The following is a 20,140-nucleotide window of genomic DNA, read 5'->3' on the forward strand; positions in this document are numbered from 1 at the left end:
CATATTGGGTTGATGGAAAGCTCAATATAACCCACAGGGGTGAATGTAAATGATTTTTGTGGGGTCTATTTTGTGTCCTACAGTTGAATGGCAACCAGTATGCCCTGCTTCTTGACCAAAGTGATGGAAGGATAGGAATCTCAAACTATATCGTCTTTGAAAATTACTTCCGGGGACGTGTGAGCGCCCGAGCAAGGGAGACTGACTGTTGATTTCCGTCTATTTAGAAAGGAAAGCTCCCCGCAGTTCATGTTCAGTGTTCATGTACGGTGGGTGCGTAAGCGCAGGTAAAAGCGAGACACCCCTGTCCCGTAAAGCGATCCTGACGCCATGAATAATGGAATGTGAGGATAAGTTATCTCTGTGCAAGGCTCCTTTTTCACACGGCTTTCTCCCCGACGGTCATGTGCCAAGGCGGCTAATTTTTCATGAGTGATGCCTAAAGTTTGTCGTTGCTTTGTCCAGGCTGCTCCGAAGGACTCAGAAGCAGAACCTCCCAGCAGTCAAGGGTTCAAAATGATTTGCCCCGGCTCCGTCGAAACCTTGGCTCACTCTTAACTTCAGTACCAGCCAATTCTGGACCAAGTCTGAAAAGACGTTTAAAAACGTCTTTGGGAGTGAATGAGTTAAGAGCGCAAAGGAAAAGATGCCATCCAAACAGAAACATTTGAGATTATTAGAAGAAAGCGAAGAGGTGGATGAGGAAGTGGAGGAAGCGCCCGAGTTGAAGAAGAGGAGCGGCAAAGGTGAGAAAACTCGCAAGAAGGACAAGAGTTCCGAGCGTTCCGACAACAGGGGCGAGAAAGGGGAAAAAGACAAAAAGAAGAAAAAAATCGAGATTGAGAAGGAGGAAGGTGAGCAGAACAACAACGACCCAACCGCCAAAGAAGACGCAAGCGAGGTGACGAAGGAGGAGAAGAAGAAGAAAAAGAAAAAACCCTCCACGGAGAACCCAGACGAAACGGACGCTGAGAAGAAGACCAAGAGCAAAGACGGCAAGAAGAAGAAGAAAGGATCCCACGATGAGGGAGGTGAACCTGCGGAGGAGGAGGAGGACGACGACGCCAAAAAAAAGAAGAAAGCCAAGAAGGGATCGGGCAAAAATGACGAGGATAAAAAGAAAAAAGTGAAGAAGTCCAAAAACAAGCATGTGGACTACGCGGCAATCTATCAGAGCGAGCTGCTGAACTACCACACAGACTCATCCGACGGCTATGAGGACGTCTACTATAAGAAGAAAGGTGAGTCAAGTCAAGTAGCATTTATTAAATCGAGCTTAATCCCAAATAGTCTCAAAGGTCAAGGAAAACAAAAATATCTGGGGACAAAAGGGGAGGTCCAGTTGGAAAACTAAATTCTCTTCCTCTGGTTCTAGTCTACGAGGTGGTCGCCGTCACCGGTGATGTCAAGGGAGCCGGGACTGATGCCAATGTGTTCGTTACACTTTTCGGAGAGTTTGGTGTCACCCCCAAAGTTCATCTGGCCAGCAAGTAGGCAGTAAATTGTTTCGATTTTGGACTCTCAATGCATATACAAGAACGGTCTCCTTATTTGTACTTCAGAATTTGTGTGGACCCTCGGAAGTCGAACTAAGGTTAGGGAGTGAGTACTAGTTTTAGGATATTTTTTTTGGGGGGGGGGGGGGGGGTCAGGGTTTAGCCGAATTGTTTGGGTTCCAAGGGTCCAACTTGCGGTCTTTAATCATGCAAAGTAACTAATGAATCTTTTCTATTCCCCTTCTGGTCTTTGCAGCACAGAAAAGAGGTACTTTGAAGGTTGAAGATTCTGTTCCTGGTGTTGGCTTGTACTGTGCAGCACTGTATGAGATTGCATTCCTTTTTAATTGAGTATCATTGCCACATTTTTTAACCCTTTATCGGGCACGCATTTCAATTCTTTCAAATTCAACTTCAGACAATGCATTTGTCTATAATGGAGCAAAAAATCCCCCTCGTTTTGAATATTCAGCCCTCAAAGGCAGTACCCGAGAGATTTTGCCTGATTGCTACCAGAATACGATCCTTGTATACGAGACAGATGCGTACAGTCATTTAGTACCAGCGAAGCAGGGTGGCAAATTTGACATCACAGAACTCTTAACACTTGAGTTATGGTCTAAGCCAGTGGTCCCCAGACCCCCGGTCCGGGGACTGGTACTGGTCCGTGGGTCATTTGGTACCGGGCCGCACAGAAAGAATAAATACATTACTTCCGTTTTATTCATTTCGGAATCTGAAAGATGTTTTATTTTGAAAGGTTACCGGATTTGTTGTTATATCCGCCTGTAACTTGTCACTCGTGACGCAGTCAAGGCGCGCTTTTCGGTCACGTGATAGGTTACCGGTAAAGAAACCCAGGAGCTAGCAAAATGCGAAAAAAACACACAATCGTCTTTGGAAAGTTTCTTTGGGAAGAAAAAAGGCCCAGCCAGGAGATAGAAGAGGAGCCTACGACTTTCAAGAAAAAGAAGGCAACATTTAATCGACAGTATCGGGAGTCAAACTTATTAAAATACAGATTTATCGCAAGGGGAGATTGCCACGCACCAAGCACACTCTGCATAATATGCGGCGATAAGATAAGACAAGAAACTTTCATTTGTCTCACAAGGGAGAAATTCCCGATATGCAGCAGGAAAATTATTAAAGAGAGAAATAGAAGAACAAAAAGTAGATAAAACTTAAAGGCTGTTCTCTGATATTGTCTGACATTAAACCGGTCCGTGGGGCAAAAAAAAAAAAAAGATTGGGGAAGCTACTAAATTTGTCTCCTTGCCCCAATAAAGGGTTAAATTGCCGTCCAAGCCGCGTCTTCGGATTGAGACTGGTTTGGTCGCCATAGCGACAGGATGCTCTCTTCTATACAGTATTTGGAGTAAGGCGGAACTACGTGACATGGCAGGTCTTCTTCTCCATTCCGAAGCGAACGGAAGAAGACCACGATGTCAAATTTGATTTTCTTTTTTTTTCCCCCGCCCTGCAGACGATCAAATGACCGCCAGGCAGTCGCACATTGATTGAACGATCGGGTTACCTGGCTGCGCAATAGGACATCCTGACTTTATTGTCGGCCCGTGCGGGACCATGTCAGCCACACCTCGAGTCGGGGCGTGTGCGCGCCCCCGTGTATTCACCGTGTCTATGCTGTGTGACTGCATCTGATGAAATAGCATACACGGCGAGCGCAAACCAAGAGTTTCACCTTACTCCCATATATGCCAGTACTTATATCAGGTCGCGGCTGTATTGTGTGACTAACAACACGATATGGTCGTGGGGGCCGGTGTGCAACTCTTTGGAAATTCATTGGAACTCGCAAGTTGCATGAATTGCAAAGTTTGCATTGGGTTTCGCTTTTGTTTGCGTAATCACTGTGCCACCCCCCGCCCTCTCCCTCACAACAGATGGCGGATCTAGGGCAGCCATTCATGTGTGTCGGACAGCCTTTTGCATTTCTTCAGTATATGACTCGGTGCGCTTTAATTATACAAGCCCTTGGCATGGCTGGTGGGTTGCATGTTGGAGATTCGGGCTCAGAGACAATGGAACCTCTGAAGTTGAACGTAGCTGCTCGGCAGTCAACCAAAAGCAATGCAAAAGGTGTGAAGTTCGAAACGCCAGACGTAAGCTGATTTTGCAAAAACCTATGAGCATCAAAGGACTGGCATGTGTTAGCCTCTTGTTTGGCTTTTTGGGGCGACACTTATTCTGAAAGAAGCAGTCTTGAACAAACTTATGACAAAAGAAGATACAGTTACGCGCATCAAATGGAGCACTTTGGGTATTTTGATTGTTTTTCTTGTGTCTTTGGGGGTTCCACTGGATGAGCTTAAAAACGTGGGTGCAGCCTGAAAAAAAAAATCGGATTGTGAATAATTTCTTATTTAGCGGGTCGTTTCATTATTATGTTTGCCACAATGCTAACTCTCCTTCTCTGCAGAAGCCGCACTGCCTTTGAAAAGAATAAGACAGATGTTTTCCGCATCAAAACGCACAACGTAGGTGCCCTCAAGAAGCTAAGGTAAAGTGCAAGTTCAGCCAAACGACCTAAATGTAGAGTCTCAAATTTTTTCTTTTCTTTTTCTAGAGTTGTACAGGCCTATAAATAATTAAGCAACATGTCAACATTGGCAATTTTCAGCGCGAGTGACTAGAAACTCCTGACTTGTGTTCTTTTCTCATCATACTCAAAGCAATTTTTTTTTTTGTGTGTGTTTTGTTTCTTACTGGGGATTAAAGTTGCTTGTCGCTGGAGGGTTTTGAAAAGGCAGAAATACGCAGGATAACGGCAGCTTAGTAGGGGCGAGGTTGCACTTATTTTCCAGCTGTGCAGCACTTCGCTGGATTTGATCCTGCAGTGGGAAGGTTAAGCGCAATCTGCTTTCGGGTGTTTGCATCTTTTAGCGTAGCGTAGGGCAGCGTATGGGGCAGTGTAGAAATTGGTCCCTTCATCAATCGTGTCTATAATTTTATTGATAACATTTCAAAAATGGAGAAAAATATGGTTCAAGGTTGCAGAAAATGCACTTTGAAAAAATCCATGCTAGCTCTGCTAACTCTTAAGCAAAAATAGAGGAGCGCGTATAACAGATTGATAATCTGAGTCATCCAAATATGATTATTCGACAACAGATTTAGATTCACATATGCGAGTTTAAAAATACAAAAACAAACAAATAATAATTGAAAGTTAACTTCACTTCACTGTCGACTTCACTGTGCAGGATCGAGCACGACAACACGGGCATGAATGCCGGTTGGTTTTTGGACAGGGTGGTGGTGACCGACATGAGCCGGCCGCACCTGCGCTTCTACTTTGCCTGCAACAACTGGCTGAGCCGCGAGGAAGGCGACAACCTTTTTGTCAGGGACCTGCTGGGTAGCCTCAACCAGATGGACGTACCCAAATGTGAGGCCAAAATACACGCACAATGTACATTCCGGTCATCGAATTTCATTAGCGCGTAGTCCTCTGTTGCTATGTGAGCCGATGCCGCAGTGCTCCAGTCAATCAGGTGCTTGGATACCGCAATTGGCTTTAACGCAGCCGCTGTTATGAATTTTTAACCTAGTAAGAGGCTCATAGTAAGCTTAGCCAGGAAACCACACATCCGAAAGGTAATCTACGCTGCGTTACATAACGTAACCCCTGCCGAGTGTTTTCTCTTTGACTTCTGTAGACATGGTTGTACACGGCTGCGCTAAAAACTACAAAATAAATGAATCTAATTAAATGAACTCTTCAAAAATGTCAATCAAAACCTGAGCGTTATTTGGGCCACAACACCACATTTTGAATTCAGCCGCCAAAGTTGGTTTAACTTAGCTACATAAAGGCTCGAAATATGTGGCTTCACATTGCAGTTTGCGAGTCAAAGTTAGCTTTTTACGCCTCATCAAAACACCTTGAATAGCAAAACGGAGAATTACTTTTGACTTTAAAGTTTCTCTGATAGTTGAACTGCACACACGGTCTGAAAAGGTTTCACGGGGCTAGACAAGCGCACGTTATCTTCATACATCACGGATGTGAGCTATCGACTTATGACACACTATTAGCTAGCAACGAACTTTGTCCGGCTACTTGTGCGACTATTCAAGTTGCAAAGTCACTCTTAAGTCGGTATTCATCGCTTTCATGGCCGAGAGTAAGCCAACTTCTGACAAGTATTGTTCTCTTGATGACGAGGAAGGTTGGAGAAGTCATACGATTAGCTAAGCTAACCTAAGATTAGCATGGAATCAGAATTAAGTGCTTGGGTGATTGAGTACACTATTCACAGACTGGCTGGAACCCCGTTAAAACTAAGCAGGTCCAATTTTGAAAGGCAAAAAAGCAGGCAAATTAATAGGCGTCTGGACGCTGGAGAGAAAATCATACTCATGAAACAGACCAGAAACCATAAATGAATTAGCTTTCGTTATTGACAGGAAGTCTGGCATTTTTTTTGTCTGAATACTCCCAAATTTGATCTTGGTTTACTACACAGATAAGCAATGATGAATTGAGGGGGGAAAAATAGTTTTCACGGTGACCTATGCATGGATTTTGTGTTCTGAATTGCATACGATTGATCATTACAGTAAACAAATACACAGTGAGCGTGTTCACTGCCGACATGAAGGGAAGCGGAACTGACGCTGACGTCTTCCTCAACATCTTTGGAGAGCACGGCGACACAGGTGGGGGAAACGTTTGCTTGACTCTCTCACGTTTACGTTTTTTCTCTCTCAACACCTCCTTTTACGGCTCGTTGAAGGTGAGCGGCGGCTGGACAGCGACAAGAACAACTTTGAACGCGGCTCTGAGGACAAGTTCACCATCGAAGCCCCAAACCTGGGCAGGTTGAGGAAAATCACCATCGGCCACAACAACAGAGGTTCATCCGCTGGATGGTTCCTAAATAAGGCACGTGGTACTGCTATTCTGTTCCACGCCCTGACGAGAATTATGAAAAACCAGAAATAATCGATCACCCTGCCTAACTATGAATACACCGCAAACTATGAACCCGAAACAAAGATTACAAAGAAATAAAATTCACACGAACGTGCATCATGCGGCAAAGAAATTCCGTAAATGCCCAGGCTAAATTTAGCTCAGTGCTAACACTAACGCAACACAAGAGGTGTCCTGAGGTGTCCCCCCCCCCCAAAGTTAGCACAGCCGCAATCCCTGCAGTTCTGCTCATCATGGACCGGCGTCTTCGCTTTAAACTCGTGTTGCCATTCGTTCCGATTTGTCTGTTCAGGTTGCTATAGATGACATTGGGAATAAGGAAGTGTACGAGTTCCCCATCAATCGCTGGTTTGCTATGGATGAAGACGATGGCAAAATCCAGAGAGACGTGCTGGTTGGCTCACTGCAGCCGATGGGTGAGCGTACCACGCGGCCTCACACCCAAGAAAGCAAAGTATGGCTCAGTTTTTTCACCTGAACGTAATCAAGAATCCTTTATATACATTTTTCGCATTTTTCGGACAATAAATCACTCCGGAGTTGCACCAGTCAAAAAAATGTCATGAAGAAGAAAAAGAAAACCTACAGCATAGAAGTCTCTCTGGTAAAATACGATTCGATGCATATCTCAACACATTTCTGGCCGTCAGGAATCGTGTACAACGTTCAAGTGATGACCGGGGACGTGCGCGGCGCGGGCACCAACTCCAAAATTCACATGGTCATGCACGGCTCCAAGGGCTTAAAGAACAGCGGTAAAATCTTTCTGGAGGGCGGCGCCTTCGAGCGCGGCCTCACCGATATCTTCAATGTGGAGATCTGCGAGCTGATCAGCCCCCTCAGCAGGGTCACCATCGGGCACGACAACGGGGCCGTGGGCGCCGGCTGGTACTGCGAGAAGGTACGATGTGTCTCTCACTAGCACGATTGAATCAGAATTCACTCACAAATGCTACGAAAAGAGTTTGACACACTACTGCGGGAGGTTGGTTTTTTTTGCACTCGTACACTACTGAAACAATGTCAAACTACTCAAACACTCACACACTGGTGAAATGCTTAAAGTGAAAATGCTCCAACGCTCACTACTGAAATGCTCTCACACACGCACCATCAGTTCCTCTCTCATGCACTACGGAAACACTTTTTCTGTCAAGTGAAAGGCTCTCACACATATGGCTGGTCATTCACAGGCGACTGAATTGCGCTCACAAACACTACAGAAATGCATTCACTCATGTTAAATGCTCTCGCATGTTACTGATTTCGTTCCCCTTTCACATGACCACAACTAAAATGCTTTCCTATGTCACTGAACTTCTTTTCTGCTCACATCCACGACTAAAAGGCTCTCACACACACACACAAATATAATACCCAGAAAACATTCATATTCTCTCACACATACGACTGAAAGGTTCTAATAGTTACAAGTGAAATACTTTGACACACAATGCTGAAAACAGTTTTTTTAAACAAATATTTTAAAATTTTTATTTTGTACAATGAATAAATGGAATAATGATTTTTTTAATAATTAAGAATGTTTATTGCAATGTACTATTTTTATTTACAAAAATAAATGAATAAATTCTCTATTTTTTTCTAGTATTATTTACATCAACCACTTATTTAACAAAATAAATAAATGTAAATGTATTCATATTTTTATATTGTTATTTCCAATAAACAAACCTTCCAATACCAATACCATAAAATGCAATTTTACCTTTTTATTTGATGCGATGAATTGATTTTTTATTTTTTATTTTTTAAACGGAGCCATCTGTGACCCGCGAGCCATACATTGCTCACCTCTTTCGCCAACTGGCTATTTCTCATCTAGGTGGTCATCTACTGTCCATTCACGGGGGTGGAGCAGACATTTCCGTGCGGGATGTGGCTGGACGAGGACGAGGGCGATGGACTCGTCGAGAGAGAGCTCTACGAGATGGTTTCTCTCCGCCAGAGGAAGCAGAAGAGTGAAGTCCATCAGGCTAATAGACACGACCCGTGACTCAATTCTTAAAATTCATTTACTTACCGGGTTTGCGCTACAGAGTACCCGTGGTCCTTGTGGATCTGGACCTCGGACCTGAAGGGCGCGGGTACCGACGCCCAGGTTTTTCTTCAGATCTACGGCGAGAGCGGCAAATCGGATGAGATCAAGCTGGAAAATAATTCGGATAGTTTTGAACAGGGTCGTCTTGATAAATTCATGGTAATCCTCGGATTATTTTGACCACTAAACCATCGACTGCTAAAATGACTTTCATATTTTGTCTAAGGGTTTCCATTATTATTTTTTTGAATCCTTTCAGATTGAACTGCCTGACATTGGACGACTCCTAAAACTGCGCATCTGGCACGAGAAGAGGCATCCGTTTGCCGGCTGGCACTTAGGGCGGGTGAGGGCTTTTCAGTTTTTGGTGCGATTAAGTCAAGACCCGGTAGCCAGATTTGGCCCATCACAAAATTTTGTTTTTGCGGCCTGTGATTTAAAATTTTTTTTTTTTTTGCAGATTACTTTACTGAAGACCCTGACAATGGAGAAATACAAGTTCGAATGCGGCCGTTGGCTCGACGTCAACGAAGACGACAACGAGATCGTACGAGAGATGCCGGCGACCGGAGCGCTTTGCGGGGAGCCGCTACCATGTGCGAAACGAGTTCATACAACTCTGTGAACTGGCAGGTTTCAAGTTCACATTTCATTCAAGGTGGACCCCACCAATTGATTCTGTTGGGGGAAGCGGTAGCTGTAGTGGTTAGCATATCTGCCACACAGACCTCAGCCAAAGTCAGCTGCAAAAGATTCAGCGTAGCAATTTCTTTTTTCTTTTTTTTAAATCATGAAGCTGTTGTTTTTTGGTTTTGTGCTTTAGTGACAAAGTATCGCATTACCATCTGCACGGGCAACATCAGCGGCGGCGGCACCGATGCCAGCGTCTTCCTCAACGTCATCGGCGACCTGGGCGACACCGGCGAGAGACTCATGATCATGAGCAAAAACAATGTCAACAAATTCGAAAAGGGCAACGTACGTCTGGCCGACGCTCGTGACGTTCGCTTCATGTTGGCGCTTTATTATTATTTTTTTTTTTACTCTCCGTATTTTCCTTCAGCACGACGAGTTTCTCATCGAAGCCGTGTCCCTGGGCCGCATCCACCGGGTGCGAGTCGGACACGATGGCCGAGGCGGAGGCTGCGGTTGGTTTCTCGATAAGGTCACGGTGAGGGAGGAAGGCCAGCCAGAGTCAGTCGCCATCGAGTTCCCATGTTACAGGCAAGGCGAACTTTTTTCAACAAAGATGCTTCCAATTTGAGAATTCCCGGCATGATTGTGCCTCAGTGCAAAACGCAAGATCCAAAAAGGCATTAGTGCCATGTCATTGGTACTAATTCTCTTGTTCTCTTAACGCATCTAAGCCTCCTGACCTCCTGCGCTTCCAAACAAAAGATCCAAAGGACCCGATAAGAGCAGTAAATTGGGCCTGCACGGGGTTAGACAGCTCTCCAGTTGCATGCCATTAAGTCGTTAGGCGGTTGATGGATGGGTTTTGCTTTCCAAATAAGGACTAAATGTACGGCGGTCGGACAGCTGTTTCTTTCAGTACTCGGAGCCCAGTGCCGCGTTATATCTGGAAAGTGTCCCGTCTGGTATTCTGTGATTGGGATTGATCACATTCTCATTTAAGAGATGGATTTGTAAGATTGAAAACCCCCTCGGGCCAACACGAATGTGTCTCCAATCAGGTGGTTGGACCGCAACGAAGACGACGGGCAGATCGTCCGTGAATTGGTTCCAGCTGGAGAAGGCCTGCGTCTCTTTAGTGGGTACAGTAATCCCAGGCATATTTGCCGTTCAATATTTACGACACATTACCTATTTGTGCTTCTTTTTTTTTCCTGTGGGAAATAGGTATTCATTGAAACCATTACGTATTCCTTTTGCGCTGGTTCTGAACCGTCCTCAATCGGTAGATGTCTCCAAAGCTAACAGAAAATGAGTACAATGATGTCCAAAAGTATGTTGAAGTGATACCTCTTGACTAAGAGACAAGCTTTGCATGATGGGGAGAAGCCAAGTTTGACCTGGATCGTTAGCGGGGAGAGTTACATCATCTGTAAGCTGTTTATTTTTATTGTATTTTTTGCGGTGAGTTTGTATTCTACGTATATTTTGAACCTGCGTTAGCAATTATAAATATTTTTAGGGGGCATCAATTACTCGAGGTTCTTCGCAATTCCTTCCACCTCCCCTTGTAGATGTCAGCTACCACATTGCCATCAAGACAGGCAGCGTCAACGGGGCCAGCTCCGACTCTCGGGTGTTTGTCAAGCTTTACGGCGAGCGGGGCGACACTGGCAAGATAACCCTGGCGGTTTCGGACAACGACCTGAGGAATTATTTTGAGACTGGTCGCATCGACATCTTCACCATAGAAACCTTTGATATCGGAAAGGTGCGCTCAGAAAAGTCCACCTGTTTTCACAATGACGGTTCAGGAAAACAAATGGAAGAACAAAAAAATATATATAGGACTGAAAAGATTTTTGTTAATTTTCGTCAAATAATATATGATATTCGGTAATATGATTATAGCAGTGGAACAGCAATCAAGCGATTACTGCATTGAGAATTTTATCAAAATCAAATAACCACAACCACTTTTTTTTTCAAGTCCTAACAGAGCTTTTTTTTATGGTACCTGTTGAAGGTTTTATTAACCTATACTGTATTTAAAAACTAAAACTAATACTAATACTAAAACTAATATTTTTAAAAAATGCTACTAAAATTGGCATTTGGGGGAAAAATTCAACACTTGCTCTAAAAAGGAATTAAAATGAACCGAATTTGAAAAACCATAAGGTAAGATGCGATAAAAAACAAAAACGAATGAAAAATCCCAAACAATTCTAACCTTGCTTCAAATCTTTGGCACGTCTTGGCAGATCAACAGACTCCTCATCGGCCACACCAACGAAGGCCTGCGAGCCGGCTGGTTTCTGGACAGTGTTCAGATCTCGGTGCCGGTCCAGGGCAAGCAGTACATGTTCCCAAGTCACCGTTGGCTCTGCAAGGACGAGGCTGACGGCAAAGTAGAGGTGGAGATCTATCCCAGCGAGATCCTGGACATGGAGAAACGTAAATAATCAAATTTTAACAGCTAATACGGCCGTACCTTAACTTACCAGTTTGATTCTTAACAATTGCCCGCATCATTCACATCGCCGCTGTCCTTTTTTTGTTCCACCTTTTAAGTCCCTAAGATCTGAATGACACAATCCAAAAAACGACCGCGGTTAAACGACGTCTTTTTTTGTCATCATACAGCAGGTTGACTGTGATTTTGAATTAATTTCACGACCACACTTGGAACTCCAAACAGTTGCATCTCAAATGATGTTTCCCCACTGAAATGATTAGAAATGCCATGAATTTGTTCCAGCCCCCGCTCCCAAACACACTAACAACATATGTTCCCGGGACAGTGATCAACTACGAAGTGAGCGTGGTCACGGGGGATGTGCGCACAAGCGGAACCAACGCCAACGTCTTCTGTCAGATTTATGGTGACGACGGCAAAACGGAAGTTCTTCCCCTGAAGAGCCGCTCCAACAACTTTGAACGTGGTACCACCGAGATCTTCAAGGTCAGTATCTCAGACCGGCCCGATTTAGTTCACGATGTTTCATGAGATCACTTTAATTGACGGTATCTGCACGAGTACTTTCGCCACTTCCGCTTGTGTTTGGCAATCCAATGAAACGCCTCAAGCGCTCGCTCGCCTTCCATTTTGCCAGCTGGAAGCTCAGGACGTGGGCAAGATCTACAAGCTGCGGCTCTACCACGACGGCAGGGGTATCGGCGACGGCTGGTTCGTGGAGTCGGTGGACATCAAGCGCCTGACGACGGCCGTGGTGCAGGTGGAGGTGAAGCGGGAGGATGGCAAGAAGGAGAAGAAAAAGGATAAGAAGAAGAAGAAGAAAGATGAAGAGGAGGAGGTGGAGCTGGTGGAGGAGCTGCGGGAGGTGGTGGAGACATTCAGCTTCCCTTGCAACCGCTGGCTGGCCAGGGACGAAGAGGACGGGGAGATCGTGGTTGAGCTCCTGCCTGACGACAATGAAGACCTCGAGGGTAAATGTACCGACAGATTGCCGAGGCAAAGGAAATGGCACACGCTTAACGCCTCGGTTTGCCACAGTGAACTCTTACGAGGTGCACGTGTTCACGGGGCATCCGTGGGGGGCTGGCACCGATGCCAAAGTTTACATCAACGTCTACGGCGAAACCGGTGACACGGGCGAGCGCCGCTTAAGGAAGTCCAACAACCTCAATAAATTTGAGAGAGGCCAGGTAAGCTCACCTTCGCGGTGACACACTAACATGTTTGTGGAATGTGGGAGGAAACTGGAGTACCCGTGAGAAAATCCACGCAGGCGTGGGGAGAACATGCGAACTCCACACTGGAAGGCCTGAGCCGAAATCGAACCCTGCGTGCGTGCGTGTGTGTGTGACGCAAGGAGGACATGTTCAGCTTGACGGCCGTGGACCTGGGCGCACTGAAGAAGCTGAGGATCCGACATGACAACAGCCAGGCTGGGGCGGGCTGGTTCCTGGACAGGGTGGAGATTGTGGACGACAAGGATGACACCACGTAAGCCACTCACAAGAAATCATGTGCCGTGTAGTAGGCAGGATAATATTCGCTCGGATGCTTAGAGCACATTTCGAGGGAGCGAGCATGCCGTAACAAAAATTAATAAAATAACGTTCAACGATAGTTTTGAATAAATCATTGTACACCCCCCCACCCCCAGACTTTTTCAACTTTGTTTTAATGGAAAAAAAAACGATTTAATTGTTTTAAGATGATTTTTTCTGGAACTATGGTTTTAATGAAATGAACAACATAAAAACTAGTATTTTTGTACACATTGTGGTACTTTGAATGGATGAACAAAATAAATAAATAGAGCATCTGATTTTTTTTAATATCTATTTTATTTACTTTTTATTTTAATGAACGTTTCAATCGGTTAAGTCTCTTCTTTCTTCAAATATTAGTTTGAAAAATTATTACTCCACTAAAAGAAATCAACTTTCGTTCCCAGAATTTTGCATCGTCTTTACCGAAACACGCTATTTTATTTATATAAAATTTAGAATTATTTTAGAAATATTTTGAAAATGAATATTACATGCACATACATACAAATATACATAAAGAGCGTCTGCTCTAAAAGCAAATATGAGTAGATGATGCATATATTTTTTTAACACCGCTTCTGACGTCGTGAGCTTCATTCACATGCACATCAAATGTTGTGCAGCACCCCTATGTGGTAGCAAATGGTACTACACCCATTCAAAGCAGACCTGGGCGAACGCTTTTCGTATCAGGGCCGATTGTCAAGTCTTCAAAGCCTCAACTAAATTCAGGAAAATATATTTATGATAAGAGAATAGAATGATGATGATAGTGATGCATTCAAGTCCAAATCATTTGAAAAGAACCTGGCAGATGCACATTACTGTGTTGCAGGTACTTCTTCCCGTGCAAGCGATGGTTGGCGGTGGACGAGGACGACGGGCAGCTGGCCAGGGAGCTGGTCCCTGTCGATGAAGCCTTCATGAGGAAAGGCGACGACGAGGATGACGACGGTGACTCCGACGCCACGCTGGGCCTGGAGCAGAAAGGCGAGACCACCGTCATTCGAATCAAGGAAATAAATATTGACATTAAACACGGCACTTGTCACGACAGCCATGTCCACCACGTACACGGTGAGGATAAAAACCGGGGAGAAGAAGTACGCTGGGACAGACGCCAACGTTTTTATGACCTTGTACGGTACCAAGGATGACACAGGTGGGCCACTTCATTAGGTACGCTTCGTGAGCCAAAGCACGTACTTTTTATGCGAAAAATCTCACCGCTTGGAGTGAACCCATCACTGCTCCCACGATCCAAATGCCCTTTTACAGAATTTTCCGCCTCTCTTGAAACCTCCAGGGATCATTAACTTGAAGGCCTCCAAGACGCACAAGAACAAATTTGAGCGGGGGATGGTCGACGAGTTCACCGTGGAAGCGGTGGACATTGGGCCGCTCAAAAAGTTACGCATCGGACACGACAACCGCGGTACTGCCACACTTGCAAAATGACAGAAAAAGCAATCCCGGTGGCGCTTTAAAGCCGTGCGTAGAAACCTTTGGTGCTTGAAACATTGGTCGAAAAGGCTTGTGTGTTTTGATTTGGATTGTTTGTGACGGGACAGAGGATGGGAATTGGTAAGACCTCCCCCCCAGAAATGACTGTCGGTTTTGGTCGCCGTGTATGTCCAGGGGGAGGCTCGGCAGGCTGGTTCCTGGACTGGGTGGAGATTGACGCTCCTTCGCTAGGGCAGAAACTTCGCTTCCAGTGCGGACGCTGGTTGGACAAAGGCGAGGACGACGGCGCCATCTCCAGGGATCTTTTTCCCAATCCTCTCCAAACGGAACTTTACACGCCATGTACGACTGCCACTGCTAAACAATCTTCATGTTCTTCCCTCCAACATTTTTTATCCTTTTTTTTTTTTTTTTGTCTTTCTAAGTTGTCCCGTATGAGATCAAAATCTCCACGAGTGACGTTTTCGGAGCGGGCACCGATGCGGACGTCTTTGTGGTGCTGTACGGAAGAGATGCCGTGTGTACGCAGCAGAAGCGTCTGTGTGTCAACAAGAGGGAGAGGATGATGTACTTCGAGAGGGGAGCCGAGGATATGTTCATTGTCGAGGTACGGGAGTACCGAAGTCACCACTCTATCGTGGGGATCTGCAGTTTACAGGTTTTTTTTGTTATCAAAAATACAAAACCTAGTTGTTGTTTTTTTTTTTTTTAAACATCATATACTTATAGTTTTGTTCCCAATATGTTGGGAAAGTGGGTTAGTATGTTTGTATGCCGCTATAACGCTTCTCTCACCCACTCGCTGAAGCTGGAGGACGTTGGAGAGGTCATCGAGAAGCTCCGCATCGGTCACGACAACCGCGGGGTCAACCCGGGTTGGCACCTGGACCGAGTGGAGATCCGACGTCTGCTCAGAAAGGGAAAGGTGCAGCTAGTCGCAGAGAACTGTCAATAAGTCCCCCTTCGGCAAGCCGGGCTGAGCGACCTATTTTTTGTTGCAGGGCTCGGAGACGGTCATCTTCCCGTGTGAGCGTTGGCTCGCCAAGTCGGAGGACGACGGCGAGACGGTGAGGGAGCTGGTGCCCTCAGACATCATCACCGAGAAGCTGTCGCGGGACGGCAGCCTGAAAATCAACGAGGTGGAGGTGGAGGACGCCCTGGAGAGTACGACAAGCGCGTCACAATGTCACATTTTAGATGATAAGCTGTCCACGGAAAATCTTCTGACCGACTCGTGCGGTCCTCTCACATTCGACCGCAGCGCACACGTACAAAGTGTCCGTGATGACCGGCGACGTGTACGGGGCGGGCACCGACGCCAACGTGTTCCTCACCGTCTACGGCGAGTTGGGTGACACGGGTGAGCGGAAGCTCAGCAAGTCGGAGAACAACAGCAACAAATTCGAGCGAGGATCTGTAAGGAAACGCCGACGACGCGATGAAACAACATGGTGGCAATCAGCCTTCCGCCGTGGTCGCAGGTGGACAAGTTCACCATCGAGGCCGTGGACCTGGGGCAGGTGTTCAAGATCAAGATTCGCCACGATAACAGCATGATGAGCGCCGACTGGTACCTGGACCAGGTGGAGGTTCTCGACGTGGACACGGAGGAGGTCTTCCTCTTCTTGTGCGAGCGATGGCTCTCCAGGAAGAGGGAGGACCGTCGCATCCAGAGAGTTTTCTACATGAAGGTTAGACCACTTACCTCGAAGGTCCATCCCTTCTTAAATCGTGCCTGTCCGCCATTGTGGTCGTGGAGCTCGTCCGAGGTGATTTTGGCCAAGAGGTGGGTTACACCCTTGAAATATGAGCTCGCCGTATTTTTTGGAAAGGAGCCGGAAAAGTCTTATGAAAGCAACGGGTGTGGGGGGGGGGGGGGGGGGCATGTAAACTCCACATAGGAAAGCCAGAACTGAGATTCAAATATGGAACCTTAGACAGATGCGCTCCATTTAAAAATACCAAGATCATCTCCGTCGGCGTCCCACTCGGCTACCATCTCAGCCCACACGTATTCATCTGGCTAGCGTGTTCCTGCGTGGTGTGGTTGTGCCGTCATTGGGCATCTTCCACACAATCCCATAAAAGAGTGCTGTTCTGTTCTTCCAGGGCTATGAGGGCGTCCGGGAGACCCTGAATGTCAAGGATAAGTCAACCTTGAAGAGCGTTGACAACAACATAAATAAAAAGAGTAAAAAAAAGGAAGAGGAGGAAGAGGAACTCCCCGGTAAGGAAGATCAGTCTTCGCGCCGAAGACCAACGGCAAACGGTTTTTAAGCAGAACTTTCCTGCGCAGTCATACCGTACCACATCACGTTGTGCACCGGGCTGGAACGAGACGCCGGCACAACCAGCAGGGCCTACGTGATTATCGTCGGGGCCAATCACAGCCGCACGGACCGGCTGTGGCTGGATCCGCCGGATGGGAGGAAAGGCTTCCGGGCCGGATCCCTGGAGAGCTTCGAGTGCCACGGCTCAGACGTGGGGGAGATCAAAAAGGTTGAGGTGAGAGTCCACTAACTCACTCACCCGAATCCCAAATCCTAAAACTGAGCCCACAACACCCGTCCATCCCTTCCCGCAGCTCGGCCATGACGGTGCCACTCCTGAGAGCTGCTGGCTGGTCGACGAGCTCTCCGTTGCCGTGCCAACCAAAGGGGTCAAATACATTTTTGCTTGCGCATGCTGGCTGGCCAAAGACCGCGGGGACGGCCTGACCGCCAGAGTTTTCAACGTGCTGGATGCCGAAGCCGTTTCCATCTCCCAGAAAGTGTGTGACAAGTTCCGACTTCCACGCAGATGCATCTTGGATCTCAAATCTAACAAGCAGTTATTGTCCTCTGGCAGGTCATTTATGAGGTGACCGTGGTGACGGGCGACGTCCAAAACGCAGGAACAGACACAGAGATCTTCATGACGGTGTTCGGTGCCAACGGCAGCACTGAGGAAATGTTGCTGCACAAAAACGAGGACAGGTGAGACCTTTGTTTCCTTTTTTTCCAAACTCGCAACCTCAGAATCGAGTTTCAGAACCGATTTTCAGGTTTGAGCGCGGTCAAGAGGACACCTTCAACATGGAGATCGATGACATCGCCCCGCTCAGGAAGATGAGGCTGCGCATCGACGGCTCAGGCAGCAGACCCGATTGGTTCCTCGATACGGTTGGTCCGCCCCTCAGCCAAAAAACAAGTTCGTCAGCCAGGAGACTTCGGGGTCCAAACGGGATTTGCTCTCCGTTCACAATCCCGAGTTTTCTGCTGTGATCGGACGATGAACGACTTTCTCCAGGTGACCCTGCGCAACCTGACCACGGGGGAAGTATCCGCGTTCACCTACGAGGAGTGGCTATCCAGGACGCGTGGACCCAGAAGGACGATGATCTGTGAGATGGCTGCTGTGGTGGACGAGGAGACGATGGCAGAGCTCACCACCTACGTGATTCAGGTCAAGACCGGTGACGTCGCAGGTGCGTCTTACGTAGTTTGAGGTCAATGGCTCGATATCGTCGATGATTTCTACAGACTGGAGCCAGATGATTTCTCATCCATGGTTGCAAACATGGATGAGAAATCCATTTGGCTGAGCTCCAAAGCAGATGAAACGTTTTGTAGCCATTCAGGTTCTGCTTTTGTCGTCATTCAGACAGGATGCTAGCATTCGACTCTCCGTTCTTCGATTCGAACGTCTTCTTTAAATGGCCGGTGACTCTTGTTCTCCCTTTGGGGAGTCGCACTCTTGTCCTCTTCAGGGGCTGGCACAGACGCCAACATCTGGGTCATTGTTTTCGGCGAGAATGGCGACACGGGGACCTTGGCGTTGAAAGAGTGTAACCGATCCAACAAGTTTGAGCGCAAGCAGGTGGACACTTTCCGTTTTCCAGACATCCTGAGCTTGGGTGACCTCTCCAAAATCAGAGTGTGGCACGACAACACAGGTTAGCCTCGCGGAGAAAACATCTCCGATCTACCTTTTTTTTTTTTTACCTGCGGGCTTCCCGATCCCATCGCATGCAGGTCTGGCGGCAGGATGGCATTTGGACTGCATCGACGTGAAGGACGAGCTCATGGACAAGACTTTCCGCTTCCCCTGCGATCGCTGGCTTGCCAAAAATGACGGCGATGGACAGATCATGAGGGAGCTGGCGTGCGCCAACAACGAACACTTGGACCTTGACGGGAAAACCAGTAAACAAACAAAAATAAATAAATACACGTTCTTCTCCTATGCTTAACGCGTGTCGTGACTTACCTTTCGTACCTTGTCGCTAAGGGTACGAAATTTGTGTCACCACCGGAGACGCGGCAGAGGCCGAAACCAAAGAGAACGTTTGGATGGTGTTGGAGGGGAGGAAAGGTTGCTCAAAAGAGTTCTTCATGGAGAACTCGTCGAAGAAGAGGCGTTTTATGCGGTGGGTACTCGAATGAGACTCCGGATACTCTGCTAGCTAGTCGTCTGTTTGCATCCGATTCAACTTGGCCGAGATTGATAGAATCCAGCTTCCTCGTGAACCTGAAAACGAGAATGGATATTGAACAAACTATTTTTTTTAGTGGAAACGTCGACAGTTTTGAGTTTACTTCCAAGCACCTGGGCGACATCGTCAGCATCTGCGTTGGCCACACATCCAAAGACGGAAAGAAAGTCAAGACGGCGCTTCACTGGCATGTGGTGGAGGTGGTGGTCACTGAAAGAGAACTGGGCAACAAGTAAGGGCCACGTTTAAAAAGCCCACTGGTGGTCAGTCCCACAATCTTGGCACGATTATAGAAGGCAACAATACGATATATAAACACACAATAAAACAGCATGCTTACCGTGATTGGCAAATTTGATACAGATTTTCTTCTAAAAAATAATAATAAAGAAATCGTTTTTCTATTCACCGTCAGGTACATCTTCCATTGTGACGCGTCGGTCCCGCTGTCAGCGAAGAGAGACGACTTCTTGACCTTTGAGTGCACCAAAGCCATCGAGAGCTTTGCCAGCAAGTCCCGCGGCCTGGTGCTCGTCAAGTACGAGATTATCGTCATCACGGGCGATGAGAAAGGAGCGGGCACCGACGCCAACGTCTTCATCACCGTCTTCGGCACCAACGGAGATTCGGGTCGGCGACGGCTGCGGCAGAGGTTCCGCAACCTCTTCGAGCGCGATCGGACGGACCGCTTCGTGCTGGAGATGCTGGACATGGGCGAGTTGCAGAAAGTGCGAGTGGAACACGACAATTCGGGCCTGCATCCCAGCTGGCTGCTGGACCGCGTGGAGGTCACCAATACGGCCAACGGCGTCACCACCATTTTCCTTTGCGGCAAGTGGCTGGATACCAAGAGGGCAGACGGACGGATAGCCAGAGTCCTCTACCCTAAATACTGAACACTCAGTCTGGCGCCATTTTTTTGATTCAACCAACTGAGCATTTACATGATCAATATGGTGCAGGTGTCGGATTGTTTTCCTTCTGTTAAGTACTTTTTAAACATGGGGAAATGTGACAAAGTTTGT

The 20,140-nt window shown here is 46.9% G+C and overlaps 1 protein-coding gene across 1 annotated transcript; it reads left to right on the plus strand.

The window, feature by feature from the left end:
* Nucleotides 1-646: 646 nt before the first annotated feature.
* On the plus strand, nucleotides 647-20,108 carry loxhd1a (lipoxygenase homology PLAT domains 1a). Its single transcript, XM_086135614.1, has 41 exons — nucleotides 647-1,241; nucleotides 1,376-1,490; nucleotides 3,940-4,020; nucleotides 4,724-4,908; nucleotides 6,084-6,182; nucleotides 6,260-6,408; nucleotides 6,752-6,875; nucleotides 7,110-7,360; nucleotides 8,306-8,441; nucleotides 8,520-8,680; nucleotides 8,781-8,867; nucleotides 8,982-9,117; nucleotides 9,345-9,499; nucleotides 9,585-9,745; nucleotides 10,216-10,292; nucleotides 10,729-10,925; nucleotides 11,419-11,611; nucleotides 11,959-12,119; nucleotides 12,271-12,604; nucleotides 12,672-12,823; nucleotides 12,991-13,124; nucleotides 14,013-14,167; nucleotides 14,235-14,339; nucleotides 14,484-14,612; nucleotides 14,816-14,983; nucleotides 15,067-15,248; nucleotides 15,450-15,566; nucleotides 15,643-15,805; nucleotides 15,903-16,057; nucleotides 16,123-16,332; nucleotides 16,751-16,868; nucleotides 16,938-17,146; nucleotides 17,226-17,411; nucleotides 17,489-17,616; nucleotides 17,685-17,802; nucleotides 17,930-18,107; nucleotides 18,390-18,575; nucleotides 18,655-18,825; nucleotides 18,911-19,049; nucleotides 19,192-19,347; nucleotides 19,531-20,108. Exons 1-41 carry the CDS (start codon nucleotides 647-649, stop codon nucleotides 20,009-20,011), a joined length of 7,137 nt encoding a protein of 2,378 aa, XP_085991740.1. The 3' UTR covers nucleotides 20,012-20,108.
* Nucleotides 20,109-20,140: the final 32 nt, after the last annotated feature.

The sequence above is a fragment of the Hippocampus guttulatus genome, chromosome 17, assembly GCF_054856545.1.
Source record: "Hippocampus guttulatus isolate MCC_2025c chromosome 17, RoL_Hgut_1.0, whole genome shotgun sequence".
NCBI classification, from domain to species: Eukaryota; Metazoa; Chordata; class Actinopteri; order Syngnathiformes; family Syngnathidae; genus Hippocampus; species Hippocampus guttulatus.